The sequence below is a fragment of the Spermophilus citellus genome, assembly GCF_964194105.1.
Source record: "Spermophilus citellus genome assembly, chromosome: 1".
NCBI lineage: Eukaryota > Metazoa > Chordata > Mammalia > Rodentia > Sciuridae > Spermophilus > Spermophilus citellus.
This window is the reverse complement of record NC_138182.1, coordinates 282,294,769-282,309,577: the sequence shown is the minus strand read 5'-3', so window position 1 is coordinate 282,309,577 and position 14,809 is coordinate 282,294,769. Positions and strand designations below refer to the sequence as shown.

At 49.6% G+C, this 14,809-nt stretch overlaps 1 protein-coding gene and 1 long non-coding RNA gene across 3 annotated transcripts in view; both read left to right on the top strand.

Annotated features, from left to right (window-relative positions):
• Positions 1-14,809, top strand: part of ADCY2 (adenylate cyclase 2) — a 380,789-nt gene that overhangs the window by 351,595 nt on the left and 14,385 nt on the right. For both annotated transcript variants that reach the window (XR_014021747.1, XM_081292584.1), the window contains exons 21-22: positions 2,812-2,958; positions 4,684-4,791. Coding sequence is in view for 1 of the 2 variants with exons in the window: in XM_081292584.1 (XP_081148710.1) it covers positions 2,812-2,958; positions 4,684-4,791 (255 nt within the window). In the remaining variant the exon portion in view is untranslated. The remainder of the gene's footprint in view (positions 1-2,811; positions 2,959-4,683; positions 4,792-14,809) is intronic.
• LOC308647980 lies at positions 8,528-14,626 on the top strand. The gene is made up of 2 exons (XR_014021752.1): positions 8,528-12,886; positions 13,119-14,626. It is a non-coding gene; the product is annotated as an uncharacterized lncRNA (long non-coding RNA).

The following is a 14,809-nucleotide window of genomic DNA, read 5'->3' as shown; positions in this document are numbered from 1 at the left end:
GGTGTCCATGACTGCCGCAGTCTTGGCTGGGCACAGAATCACGAGCCACCACACAGCTTTGTAGATTCAAACAGCAAATCTTTATTCCCGAACTCACACCGGCCTCCACACACGTTCTCTGGCCATCCCAGTTCTCCTGCCACCCAAATCACCTACTCCACGAGGCTTATTTCCCAAAATGCTCTCTGAATCTCACGAGAGTTCAACAGGAGCTTAGGCAGCAGGAACGCCCTAATTCCAGCAGCAATAATCCTCAACATCGAACTTCCCTAAAACCCAAGGTCTTAAACTGGGAACGCCTTAAACTTGTCTTAAACCGGGAACGCCCTAAACCCAAGGATTGGGATACTTCCTCAAACTGCAGGATACACCCTAATCCTGGATCCACCCTCGTCCTTGGGCAGGGTCACCTAACATGCAATGTCAACAGCGAAATTAACATGGGGTACGCTGGCAAGGAAATTTCCTACTTGGTAATGGCCCTCAGCACATGACCTTGGCTTCATACTAAAAACAGTCCACTGGGACCCTAACTATAGCCATCTTGGGCCTCCAGTATTGAGAGGACATCAAACTCACTTTCAATTCCAAAGCTCAATGATACTTTCCGGTGGCTATCTGCTGAGAAGGGCCACCCATTCCAGACCCTGGATTTCAAAACCTCCTCAAGGGTTGCCCACCTGTCTTAGCCCAACCCCCAGATCTCTGGATGTATGAGGAACTCAGGTCATCCACCATTTAGCACACGGTCCTCTCTAGTCCCATGCCCAATCCAAAGGCCTGGTGAATTAAGAGTGTAGCTCCATTCCCTGCAAGTTTTGTCGGCTCCAGAGAATTCAGAAAGCATAAAAGTCCCCTTGTTTTCAAGTACTTACAGTCCTGTGGAATCCCCGAGTCTCAGGACCAGGGGACCAGGGATCGCCCCAGGGGATGAGGTTCTGTTGAACAGTGGGAGGCCGATGTGTCTGCCTTCTTGGAAGACCCATGGATGATTCCCCCATGCATTCCTGATAAGAGCTATAGAATGAGAGGACGTGTCAGATCCAAACTGCCAATCAACTCAGTCTTGCATTTCATCTTGTTCCCACCCCCAGACACCTTCAAAACTCAAGGGGAAGAGAGAAAGATAAAGGCATAAGACTTGCAAATGATGGGGGCTCCATGCTACCCCCAAATCCAGGTAGCATAGCCATGGTCATCTGGGAGACTCAGGATAATGTATAAATGTAGATTGTACAAGGGAGGACTGCACGCACAGTCAGCCGTGGGCCTGTAATATAGCCTTTCTGAGCCTCAGTTTTCCTATCTGGGTAAGAATGACAGCACAAGCCTCATGGGACTTGGTCAAGGAGAGCTAGTGCCTCCAGAGTGATCGGGGAGGCCCCGTGCTGTCCTGTGGGGCTCTCAGTAAGTGCTGGCTCTTACTGTGCTTGTGTTTGTCATCTTTGTCTCTCTGAGGCTTGCTCTGGTCAATGTCAACTGACAGTGGTGGAAAGCAGGGTCCAGAAAATGTGTCCTGGCTTGCTAAATATACCCCTCTAGTTAAGAGCAGGGTTTACTGAAGTTTACACTACTTTTATAAAATGGACATTTCAAACTAAAACAGGCTCCCGGGGTTGCCCCGACTCCCTGGCTGTAGTCAGCGTGATGGAGCCCAGTTGTCTTGGGTTGTCTTCCCAGGAAATGGAGGTTCACAGAATGACTTTGCAGAGAAGAACACGCAGGTCTGCACAATGAGCCGGTAATGAGTGTGGATAGAAAGGAAAACTGGGCTCTGCTGTCCTCGCGGTGAGCGCAGATCTGAGGCACCCACGGGAGCCCTCGCAGGCTGGTGGGCACGGAGAACAGGGACCCTGCAGGAGTCTCATATTCCCCTGAGGCTGCCCTTCAGTAGGATTGCCATGGTCCTGGTGTGTTCACTAGGAGACCTCCTGGGTCCCCCAGAGAGGCCACCAAGCCTCAAAGCTGTAGTGCTATTTAAGTGCCCACTCCCTGCCCAGGGATCCACATGGGTGTCCTCTAGCAGCGCCAAGAGTACCCATGGAGTCGTACCCATGGGCTCCCTCACCGCGCTGGCACACACAGGAAGCACAGCTCCCCACTGGTTCCCTCCACCCCAAGGTCATCCATCTTGCTTCACAGAACCCTTGGAATGTTCCGGGCAGAGCAGGAGCTTCCTGTGCTTCACTGTGACCCTGACCCTGGAGGTACGGGCTGCTCTGCCCATGCCCTCGTGAGCCCGTGCCAGGGGAGGCAGATCCTCCATGCCTGCTCAGCCCCAAGCCCACTGGACAGCCCCTCCTTTCTGAAACCCTCCGAGTCTGAAGCTCTCATTGGGTGTTGGCAAGTTATGGCAACACCTTGGGTCGTGTTGACAGATGTTGCAGTTCTGTTTCTGCCTGTGGTTGAAGAGCTGTGCATCTCTCTCTCTTTAAAATCACAAGGATAGGGGCTGGGGTTTTGGCTCAGCGGGGACAGCACAGTCATCTTGGAGTTGACTTTGTTTTCCTTGGGTTGTCTGAAGGACACTTTCCTGGGCCTGACTCCATGGCTGCTTGTGATCAGAGACATAGAGATGACAGAGATCTGACTGGGGGCACCTCCTGGTAGCTGGTGGGAGTGGGTCTGTCTCTGCATCTGCTCATTCGAAGCCTCACCTCCATGGAGCAAGGTGGAGCCGGCCAAGGGATGGGGGGGCCCCGGGAGTGCTCCCCCCAGGTGATTTCTTCATGAATCCTCACCTAGCCAGCCCTGGCCTCTGGAATCTTTGATGGTTTCCTAGAGCTCAGCTCTTCTTCTTCTCCCCGGCAGGACTTGTACCACCAGTCATACGACTGTGTCTGCGTCATGTTTGCCTCCATTCCGGATTTCAAAGAATTCTACACAGAGTCAGATGTGAACAAGGAGGGCTTAGAATGCCTTCGGCTCCTGAACGAGATCATCGCGGACTTTGATGATGTAGGTCTGAGGGTTACCCCTCAAGGGCAGGGCCCAGTCCCCCATTTCAAGATTCCAGTGCACTTCAGTGAACTCAGTATAGTAACATACCTAAAGACATGTCCTCTGGCTTAACTTCTGATGGTTGGAGTTAAGACATGTGCTGTATTGAAGCAATAATTTGGGAGAGACAGAAACATTTTATTTTTGAAGCTGATAATGATTGCTAGAGACAGCTACCAAAATCTGCATCCTGCACACTAGTAAATTTTCGACCAAGTCTTGACCTTCAGGGAAAATATTTGCCCACCCTTTTATATGTTAAAATATAATGAATCTATTTATTATAGTAGATTGTTGGCATGTCTGTGCACACTTCAAGGTCTTTGTCAGACATCAACTTGAGCTAGGTATGAATGACATGCTTTATTATTGACAAAGCAATATGTGGGTGGGATAATGCATCACATTTTAGAAAGGACAAAGTATACATTTTAGAATTTGAGATAGGTGTCATTTTTCAACTTTCAATATTCTGTCTACATAGAGAATAATGTGTTCTATTTTCTGAGAAGGACAAACCTGTCTCCCGTTTTAAGGGTTTTGCAACTACACTACTCTTATCATTATCATGCAAACTAGAGGGACAGTGACATCCATGAGCATATGTTCAGCTTAATTCATAGAATTTTGAAATACAGAGATGAGATTATATAACACAATGGTTTTCAAATCCACCTAGTTCTTTTTTTTGTTCTTTTTACATTTTTTATTGGTGCATTACGACGAACCTAGTTCTGACAGTCTTTGAGTCCTGTGTGTTTTCTCCTACTGCCGTCCTCAATATGAGGTTTCCTGAATATTCATGGAGAAGTCATGACAACCAAATATTTCTACCATTATCCCTGGTGCCTAGTAAAAAGAGGTCGTGTAAGCTTGCTTCAGCTGCCCCTCAGGAATATAGCTTGTGCTGAGAGCAAGTGACAGTGGGAATGTGGACATGCAATCCAGGGATTTGCTCACTAGCTTACGTTCTTTGACATGTAACCCTAAAAGAACCTTCTCTGAAAACAGGAGTACTGAGGAGGGAGCAAGAAAGGGCTCTGGTCTTTAGTTGGTGCCATTCATTTGAGCCCTGCCCCTCTGGAGCAGATACAGAACCTTCCAGAGTTTCCACCCATCCTCCCTCTGCCCTACAGCTTCTGTCTGGGAAGCTTCTAGCTCTTAACTTTCAGTCATCCCATCCCAAACCTTGAAGTCATGGAATGGGGAGAAGTCACCTGGGAAGCAGGCAACCAGCACTTGGACCAGAAATATTAGGGCTGATGGAGGAGCCTTTCTAGATCTCTGTTCTTTCCAGCTGAGGCCAAAGTCCAATCCTCAGCACTGACCATTGGTCACATATCATCCTGACCCTGCAGAGAAGACTTCCCTCACTGAATCAGAATTTCATGTGATACTTTTCAAACACTGAGTCAGGAAATTTGAGGCCATTATCACTTGCATCATATCTTACCCTGGTTCCTTCTCTAGCCAAGGTCATTCAGGTTCATGGGTAGCAACTCCCTGTGCTCTGTTCCTCCCAAGGCCATGCCCTTGTGGATTTCCCCCAGCAAAGCCCCAGGTCAAGGTGGTGACGGTGGTTGAGACAAGCCTGGTTCGCTTTGCTGTGCACTAGTGTTTGAGAAGGGCTTGGCTTTGGGTCCATGTCCATCTAAGTAACTGAATGACTATCATCGTTTGCAGCTGCTGTCCAAGCCAAAATTCAGCGGTGTTGAAAAAATCAAGACCATCGGCAGCACCTACATGGCAGCCACGGGTCTGAGCGCTGTGCCCAGCCAGGAGCACGCTCAGGTACAGACGCGTCCGCCACCACCTGTGCATGCCAGCCTCGGCTCTGTGCACAGATCATCCTGGAGCCACAGAGACCGAGAGACCACTGAGTATACAACCTAAGCAATCTAAGCAATCCAGTGAAAAAGAGAATTCTGGAGGCTTCATAGGGTCTGAGGGTCTGTCCTAGGACTCCAGTAAATGAACATAAGAAAAGCCAATCAGTAGCTGATGAGAACAGATATACCATATATCTCTTATATAACAGATATGCAATGCAGTGAAGATGAAAACTGTTTATCTAAAGGACGCTCAGTAAGGATGGTCCTGGTGCTTTTGTTTAAGCTGTGCAGTTAAAACCCAGTTGGTCACATAGGGATTTGGATGAAAAAAATGGTTTGGGCAAAATTGGGTATCTGCACTCCACTGGGGATCCTAGGAGATCATCTTCATGTTGTATTTGCATGTAGACAAGGGGTCCATAAGGAAGCCCCCTCTTTCCCCTCAGGACAGTGGATCTTCTGCCTGACTCTCAGCACAGGTTTTCTGTGCAGCCTGCCCTCTGCTGGATGCAGCACAGAGCAATAGAACTTACCAGAACTCAGTTTTCTGAAGACAGGTAGAGGGAGCAGCCCAGCCCCACTTGCCTATCCTCTCTTCCTACACTCACCTGGTGTGGGAGGAGCCAGAGGCCAGGTGTCAGAGCAGAGCCGCTCCTCCAGCAGCTTCCCTCCTAACAGTCCTGGGCAAAGAACAGGAGGTGGAAGTTCTGCCTCAAGTTGGAACTCTCCTGCTTTTCCAAGGGAACGGGACAATACATGTTCCACCTGTTCTCTTCAGGTGGTGGTTTCAGTGTCATGTTTATGGGTAGGCATTTCTCTGGTACTAAGTGGAAGAGGCAAAGGAAACAAGCAATACCAGAAAGCTTAGAGAGATCTTCCCCTTATATTCTGAGCAGCCCCTCCCAGCCAGCTTGGAGCCCGAGGCAGAAGGAAAACAGTGCATCCTGGGCCTGGTGGTGTTTAAAGGTTTGAAGTATCGAAAAATGGTGAATACTCTTCATGTCTAAAGGACTGAAAAATTACAGAGGAAAATGTAAAACGGAGGTTTTTAAATGTAACATTGTTTGAATTTCAAATCCTTTAATCCCTTACTAAGAAAACTAATTATCATTTTACTTTCCTGACTTTAATGGAACAAACTTATACTTTTTCAATGCCTTTAAAGTCCTGGAAAAACTGAGCCATTAAAAATAACACTGAGAACATGAATTCAGGGACAGGTGATCTTCTTTTTGCCTCAGGCTCGAAGATGCTCCGCACAGCATTGCCAGGATGGTCTGTCCTCGTCCATGCGGCTGTCGTAGCAGCAGACCATAGAACAGGCCCTTCTAAGTGTTCACTGCTCTGAAGCTGGAGAGTCCAAGGTGGAGAGGATATACAATTCAGCCTACAGCACTTTCTTTAGAACTTCATTATTTCACTTCACCCTGAATTTTTCTGCGTTGGTTTTGATTTTTAAAACATGGCATTAGAATATTATTTGTCAAGGTTGCTGCGCTCTTTGGCGCCCCCTGAAGCCAACAGCTATTATCAGCAGAATCCAGGAGTGGCATTGTTTCTGCAGGAGAAAATTTTGGACAGGATATGAAATGTAGTCAAAATATAGCAGAGTTTATTAGGAAGGAAAGCACTCTCAAGAAGAAGGGAGAGGGTCATCTCTAAGAGGAGAGAGCAATGATGTGCCCCTTTGCTACCCAGTTTTATTGGCAGGGGGGAGGGTCTTAGGGAAGTTTCTAGAGACCTGCTCAGGTACCACCCCTCACCTTTTGACTGACAGTAGAATAGCCTGAGATTTTTAAAGTTCCTACTGCTCATGATTTTATCCATAGGTTCCCAAGTGAAACCCATGAGGATTGGGATTGTACCATTTTAATGAGTTCAAAATGATATGCTAAAGGCAGCCCTGGGTCACCTTGGCCCACACTGACTGGTTCTAATTGGAACTTGCATTGTTTTACAGATATAATGGTCAGTGGGTCTTGCTTTCCATTATCCTATCTTCCTGGGTCTTGGAATCTTTGGTCTCTGTGAAGGTCACAGAGGACCTCCTTCAGGGTAAAGCATTCTTAGGGACAGGAAGGAGTCTGGGGACATGAATTCCTTGGCCCTGGGGAAACAGCCCAGAGGACAGCAGATAGTTTGAGCAATGTCACATCCATTCTGTTCACTGAAGCCACAGTAGGTCAGATGGCCTAGGTAAATTGTCTTTTCTTTTTTAATTTGGTATTAGTCATTTTCTACAGTTTTATTGGTTCATATTAGCTATACATAACATGAAGATCATCTCAGAAATGCATGGAATATAATTTGCTCCTAATTCAGTCCCGAGTCCTTCCCCTCCCTTTCTCCTCCCCATTCCCTTTCATACAATTGCTCTGTACAAGAAGCATGTGGAGGGCCCCCAGGGTCCACAGCATCGTCCCCTTAACTTCATGCTCCTGCCCCTCACCCTGAGCCAGCAGGGACCAGCCTCGTCACCCACCTCACCTGCTCTAGACCTGAGCCCCTGAGTGGGACCTTCATGATTTCCATGGAGACATCCCACATCCAGAGTGGGAGGCAGCCTGTCCTCACCCCCTCCAGCCCACCACGTCCTCAGACCTTGGCCTCAGACCTTGGCCTCCAGGATCCTCAGGAGCGGTCTTCAGGCTTCTCTCTTCTGTTCGCAGTCGGGTTCTGGGCACTGACAGTCCATATCCACTGTCCTTATTCTTTTCCCTCGACTTTTTCTCTAACCCCCACCCCCTAATTCTGCCTCAATACTGCCAGAGTCAGAAATTTCACTCCTTTTTTTCTTTTTTCTTGTTACCAAGGATTGAACCCAATGGTGCTTCACCAGTGAGCCACATCCCAGCCCTTTTAAATATTTTGTTTAGAGACAGGGTATTTTACTGAATTGTTTTAGGACCTTACTAAATTGTCGAGGCTGGCTTTGAACTCACAATCCTCCTGTCTCAGCCTCCTGAGCCACTGGGTTTAAAGGCATGTACTGCCGTGCCTGGAAGAAATTCCACTCTTGATCAAAACTGTTTTCAAAGTACAAAACTCAAATCTGATTGCCTCCTCTAAGCACTCATCCTCCAAGTCCTGTCTGTGGCCCCAAACTTGGAGGATGAGTGCTTAGAGGAGGCAATGAGATACTCCTCACCAACACCCAGAAATCCTCTGCTTCCCAGCTTCCTCAGCCTCTCCCACCTGAGCTCCTCCTCTGGAGAACAAGGTTATGTTCTCTCTAACTGTCTCCTCTCCTTCAGGATCTCACCCAAGACCTTCTCCACTCCTCTGCTTCTGTGAGCCCCACTGAAACCATTATCCACTGACTTGACCATGGGGTCACCATGGGGCCAAGCTGGGATGTCACTTGCAGCTTCCTGTGGACACCCAGATTTCTCATTTTACCCTGTCTTCTTCCTGTCCTCCCAGCTCCCCCAAACAAGCCGGGTTCCACACCTGCAGCCACCACCCAACTGCCACCCTCCTCTCCCTGCAATCCAGGCACCAGAACAGCTGCAGTTCTGCATGCTTCCCTGCCACCCGGGGTGCACCCAGCCAGCACAGCCCCACCTGTCATCATGGCTGCGAGCCACTTCAAGGTCACCCCCAAGCCTACTGTTTTTGAGGACAGCCTGAGCTGGCCATTTCCTCCAGCTTCCCCCGTCCCATGATTGACACATGCCGAGGATGTGCCAGCCCCCAGCAGGACCAAGGCTCCTCGACCTTCCTGGAAGGTGACCCCTGACACTGTCGTCCCTCCTCCTCTCTCCCCTGCCACTTCACCAGCCCTCTCCTACCTGCCACCGCCATCCCTGCACCCAGCTCTTCGTATCTAAGTTCTTCCAGCCCTGTCTTGGCAAATCACTCTTGGCCAGGATCCCATCCCTCCGCCCCATCACCACACAGTGCAACTCACCTCCCCAGGCCTGACTGCCCAGTGATCCACACCAGGCACCTGTTACCAGAGAGTGTTTTCAGGGTGAAGAAGAAAGAGCATGGCTTCCAAATGAGCACGCTCACTACCCTCATCGCCAAGTCCCCCAAGTCCCATGTTCCTTCTACATAAAGTGAACACCCAAGTTCATGAGGCTGTTGAGAAAATGACTTTAACACGAAAACTATGTACCAGACTCCTCGGCCACGGTAGATGATAAACGTTCATGGCCATGAAGAGACGGTGGGGTTTATACTCTGTTTTGCAGATGGATACCATGGCCCTCTCCAATGGAACAGAGTTAAGGCTTTGTTTGACATAAATGAAAACTATATGTCATTATGATATCCATGCAGGAAATTTCTACTCAATACTAGCTATTTATGATTGCAGCTTTTAATTAGAAACTTAGAAAGGTCAACCTTAAGTGCAATGACACTTGATTGGGGGAAAATACCATGCTCAAAAAATGTTAATGCTAATATTAGCTATCTTATAGAAATGAATGTCACTATTATCTTTATTAACTTACCTGAAATGAGCTGAAGAGTTTGTTTCTCTAGTTTAAAGCAAAATACAATTTATGGCTTAAACAATTATTTCTGTAACAAAAGAAATTTAATTTGCAAAATATAGGCTTCCCAACGATCAATGAGATTTTCTTAAATATAAAAATTATCTGAATAACAGCCTTTCTAGCTGCATTTGTGATCACCTCTGCCTTTCCTATTTGCCGGAGCCACATTCTTATCCATCCAGAAACCAGGGCCTAGGAGCAGTGCCCGGTCAGGACAGAGCCGCGGCTGCCGCGGCTGCTCCAGCTGCCCCGCATTTCCATTTCCTGAATGAGACAGTGACCTCTAGGCATGATGACACAGTGACTGGGAGATGGCATGAATGTCAGGACTGATGGCTGTTTGAAAGCAGCGGCTCGTCGAGCAGTGGGGAGCACAGGGATGGACCCTGCTCCCGGGGTCCCACGCAGGCGCCTGGCTGCCCAGATGTCCTGGTGGGCCTCGACATGACAGGAGCTGGGGCTGGCCCCCGTCTGGGCCCTTCATTTTGCCCCAGGACCCGCTGTCCTCAGAGCCCCCCTTGCAGTGCCCAGCTTGTTCCTTTCTGTGGCCTTTAGACTTCAAGCCCTGACAGCCAGCTTATTGTCACGTGTATATTTTTGGCTAACCAGTATTTTTTTTACGGACATTTCACTGAAGAACGATCATTTCTGGCTTCTCCTGACAATGGGTGGGCTATCTGCCTGGTCCTCATTCCCCATGACAATGACCAGCCGGGGCAGAAGCAGGTGCTAGGCTCGCGCTTGACCGCCCTCTTTGGCTGTCAGTCTGCACCGCGCCCATGGCCTGGAGCTTCTGGGCTCCCCGGAGCCTCACCTGCTCATAGAGGAACTTCTCTTTTGCCCCCTAAACTCAGATCCGAGCCATTGCTGGTCGTAGCAATCATGTGAACAGTTCTGATCTTTTCCAAATCAATTCTAGTGGGAACTTCAACGTCAAAACCAAAGTACAGGGCTGAAGACTTTCGTTCAAACCCATGCCTGCGTCACACTGTGGCTGTAAGAAGCCAAGCCTCTAGCTTTTAGTCACTCTGTTTCAGATACCTTAATGCCCCTTCCTGTAGCACTCTGGGAGGAAGTGACTTACAGGGACAGACACAGAGGAGGGAAGAGCAGAGAGCAAGAGGGAGTAGGGCGCTCACTCCTTATCAAGGTAGGACCCTGGTGCGGGTCAGGTTTTGTGATTACTTTTAATGTTTGTAACTACTTTTTAATTACTTTATTTCCTTTTTAAATTGTTATTGCATTGAAACATCATTTAACATACACTTAGTATTTGATTGCTTACTATATATAAACAAGTTGGCAGCAGGCCTGGGCATGTGGGTTGTGAGCATTTCCCTGTGAACCACCACCCTGTCCACTGGTTGAGTCCCTGATTGAGATACTACTGCAGTGAGTACTCCTCACACTTCTTCCGCTCCCTCTGCCAGGCCAAGCCAGATTCCAGGCTCTATGTAAGTCACCCCAGGACTCTTGCACCTGCCCACCCAGGGTGTTAGCAAGTCCAGGCTCTCTGGCAGCAATGGGTCTCTGTACGTTAGGAGCTGTCCAGGTTGATTGTTGGGGGTTTTATTTAGCAGTCTGGGGATCCCCACCCACCCCACCCCAGGCCTGGTCTGGGGCACTTGCTGAGGACAGACCTCCCTCGGAGTTCAGAGTGGGGAATAAACAGTGGTAGCAGTTCCAGGGTGAGCAAGGAGCTGGGAGCCTCAGAGGGACCCCGCTGGGCCAGGTGGAGCAGACAGCCGGGAGGAGGCTCCTGCCACTGCCAAGACCCAGGGGCAGAAGTGCTTGTTGAAAGCAACGAGGAGCCCGTCTCTTTGCTGTTGAGAACAGAGCCACACAGGTGCTATTGAGGTGAAGGCGCCGTCCCAAAGCCGCGCACTTTTGTACCAACACCAAGCTATCATGGTGCGCCACCAGAGAGGGAAACCTCTTTCTGTGTGTGCTGTTAAGAGGCAGCTGACAACTGAGAGGATGAGCCTCCCCATCACCGCACATCCGAGGCTCTCAGAGACACTGAAGTGTCAGATACTCGGGTCACTGCCAAAGCCCCCATCGGCACGGGATGCTCTGAGTGTGGAAAGAGGAGGGTGCCCAGCCAGTGTCCCCCAAACCTACATGCTAACGGCCTGCCAGCTCACGGTGCTGTTGGCAGGTGGTGGGACCTTTAGGACATGAGGCCTCGTGAGTGGAGGTCCGGTCACTGGGGACATGCCTTCAAAGGGGATGTTGGCACCTGGCCATTTCCCATCTCTCACTTCCTGGCTGCCATGAAGTGACACACACTCCCGGCCCAGAGCTATGGGTGCAAGTGGCCATGGACTGAAACCTCTGAAATCATGGGTCAAAATAAACCTTTTCTCCTTTTAATCGTCCACCTCAGGTATTCTGTCATAGTGATGGAAAGCTGACGAACACACCTCCTAGATGCCCTTCACTTTGGGCAGAGGGATGCTCTTCTCCATCACAAAGGGGGGCGGATGATCCAAAGCCCTAGGGATAGAGGCTGAACATACTGTTTGTGTCAGTTCACATCATCCTAACCACCACCCAATGGGGTAGAGAGTTATTGTCCCACTTACTAGTGAGGTTGCTGAAGCCCAGTGAAGTTAACTCAACCAAAGTCACACAGCTAACGATTGCAGAACCTATGGCTAATCCCAGTTTTGCCAGACTCAGGCAATATTCACTGAACCCCTTCCTGCGGTGAGCAGAGAACATCACAGCAAGAGTCCTTCCTGCTCACCCGGAAGTTTGACAGCTATCCAGAGAATTTAGAGGTCTAATCAGATCTTCTGGGAGCTCCAAGAAGAAAAAAAGTGCTTCTTAGGTGACAGCCCAAGTCCCCTACAAAATCAAGCAAGTGGGATTTTGCATACCAAGAGTTTTCCATCAGGGAACACAGAGCTGGGCACACAGCAGGCGCTCAATGCACAGAAGGAAGAAGGGGAGGAGATCATGTTAATTTTAGCCTAAGAGGTCACCTCCGTGGTTACCAAGTAGTCACTTGACTTCAGGTAATCTCAGTAGCCATTGGGTTGTCTTGCTGTGTTGCTGGAAGTCAGCTGCATATTGGGAGGTATCTAGCAGAAATTATTTGGGTCATGGGAGAAATAACTGCTTCATACTTCCATCAAAAATTTATCAAGAGCTCAGTTAGAAGCACCTTTCAAAATGAATTGAGTTCTTCCAGACACCAAACATATTTTTTCCTAGGGTTTACTAAGCCCTTATGAGTTCTTGACGTTGGATTTATACCCCACTCCCCAAACTCAATCTCTTCTTATTATTCAGGTCACTTAAAACCTGAGGTTTAAACCTGCTGCATGAAAATGGATGTGGCGATAACTCACTAGGGAGCAGAGCGCGCCTGCTGCACTTTATACCAAACATTTCCCCATGGCCAATCCGTCCTCCCCAGGGGACAGCTGCAGTCTGAGCCACACACACTCCTGCCTGTTGATTCTGCAGCCCGTGCTCCCTGCTAAGGAGCAAGATGATTTCCAACTCACGGCCTCACAGGCCCCGAACCCGCATTCCCCACAAGTCATGACAGCAAGACATGACACTGCACTGCCACCAGAGTCAGCTGACTGTGGCTTTGTGGTTCCAAGGGTTTCACTATTTTTTCCTCCCATGATTTTATGGTGAGAATTCACAGCAAAAGCGCTTTCCATCATCTTTTTCTAGAAGATACAATTTACTTGACAAAGTGGAGAAATCCTTCTCTTGATGGACTTCTTCCTTCTCTTGAAGCCTATTCCCTCTTTCCGCTAAGTTTCTGTTATTTAGTGCTGTGGCTCTCACCAGGAGCAGTCCCCCCTTCCCAGGGATATTTGCCAGTGAGAAGAGACACTTGGTTTCACAGCTAGAGGTGGGGTGCCACCCATGTCTCCTAGAGGCTGCAGGGTGCCCGTGCTGCTGCACGATGGTCCCCAGAACAAAGAGTTGCCCGGCCCGAGTTTCAGCAGGGGGAGGTGGGGAGGAGCAGAGCTGGGGAGCGCTGCCTCCCCCTTCCTGCTAGATCACTCTGCAGATCAGGGGAGCCACCCTCGGGTCACCTCCTCTTTCCATCAGTGCTGCCTCAGTTCTCCCCCTCCCTGGGTTTTGAATGCATGGCTTATGTCCACTGTCTCCATCTCCTGCTCCCCCACCCCTGCGGAGCCTCTGAGAGGGTGTTTGTCCTCACCCCCATGGACAATGCTCCCCAGATGCTCCTTCCTGAGCATGTACCCCCAAAGGAGCATCAGTGGGTTTCCTCCCCCATGGGACCCGCCAGCTCTGCACCTGGCACCTCCCACTGTTTCCTCCTGGTTGTCCCCCTGTCAACCCAGGCACAGTGGCTCGTAAACGTTTCCACGTGCTTCTCCCGTGTCCAGGACCCTCTGGGTGAAGGAGGAGATGAGGGGAGAGACTCCCAGGGATGCTCCCAGTGAGCACGGCAAGGTTCTCTGGCTCTGACGTCGGTGCAGACATAGGTGACCCTGCCCAGCCACAGGCGCACAGTAGGCTGGACGCTTCAGCTCAGCCCGAAGGCAGAGCAGCTCACGGGGACTTGGAAACCTCCGCTCTCTGAATTATTTTGGTGCATCTCATCATTAAATATGGGGGAAGCTGAGACCTTCAGAAACTCTAAATTTACTCTATTGTCAGAATCATTCACAAATAACAATAATCATTTTTAAAGTGTAACTAAATACAGAAATTAATAAAGGATGAATTCCATAAACAAACATAAACACAGTGGGTGTTATAAATTAGTAACCCGAGTGATAAGTGTAAGTCAGTCGTAATGGACACAGACCTTCGCACTGTTTTCCGTGGAAACTGGGGCCTCCTCTCCTCCGGCTCTTGATCCTCTCATTCCCATGGGATGATGAAACACGCGGCGACCGTAGAGAGGAAATTGTCCCCCTTAGGTTAGTTTGCAAGGGCTGCCGTGACCAAGTATGAGAGACGGGTGTGACAAAGGGTGGCAGGACTGGAAGGCTCAGTGGCAGTAGGTGACGGTCTCTGTCTGGGGACTGTAATCTGGAATCCAGGTGTGTGCAGGGTGGACTCCTCCTGAGGCCTCTCCTTGGCTTGTGGGTGGTGACTTCTTCTCGAGGTGTCCTCATGGGGCTGTCCCCCTGTGTGTGCCTGTGTCCTAATCTCTTCTTGCTGAGGACAGTGGCACACGCCTGTGATCCCAGCGGCTCGGGAGGCTGAGGCAGGAGGATCGTGAGTGCGAAGCCAGCCTCAGCAATGGCGAGGTGCTGAACCACTCAATGAGACTCTTCCCCCCCCCCCCGAAAAAAAATACAAAATAGGGCTGGGGATGTGGCTCAGTGGTCAAGTGTCCCTGAGTTCAAACCCTGGTACCCCCTCCCCAAATGAAAGACACCAGCGTATTAGATCAGGGCCCACCCCATGGCCTCAATGAATCACCTCTTTAAAGACTTATTTGCACATTCCAGTAGTCATATTCTG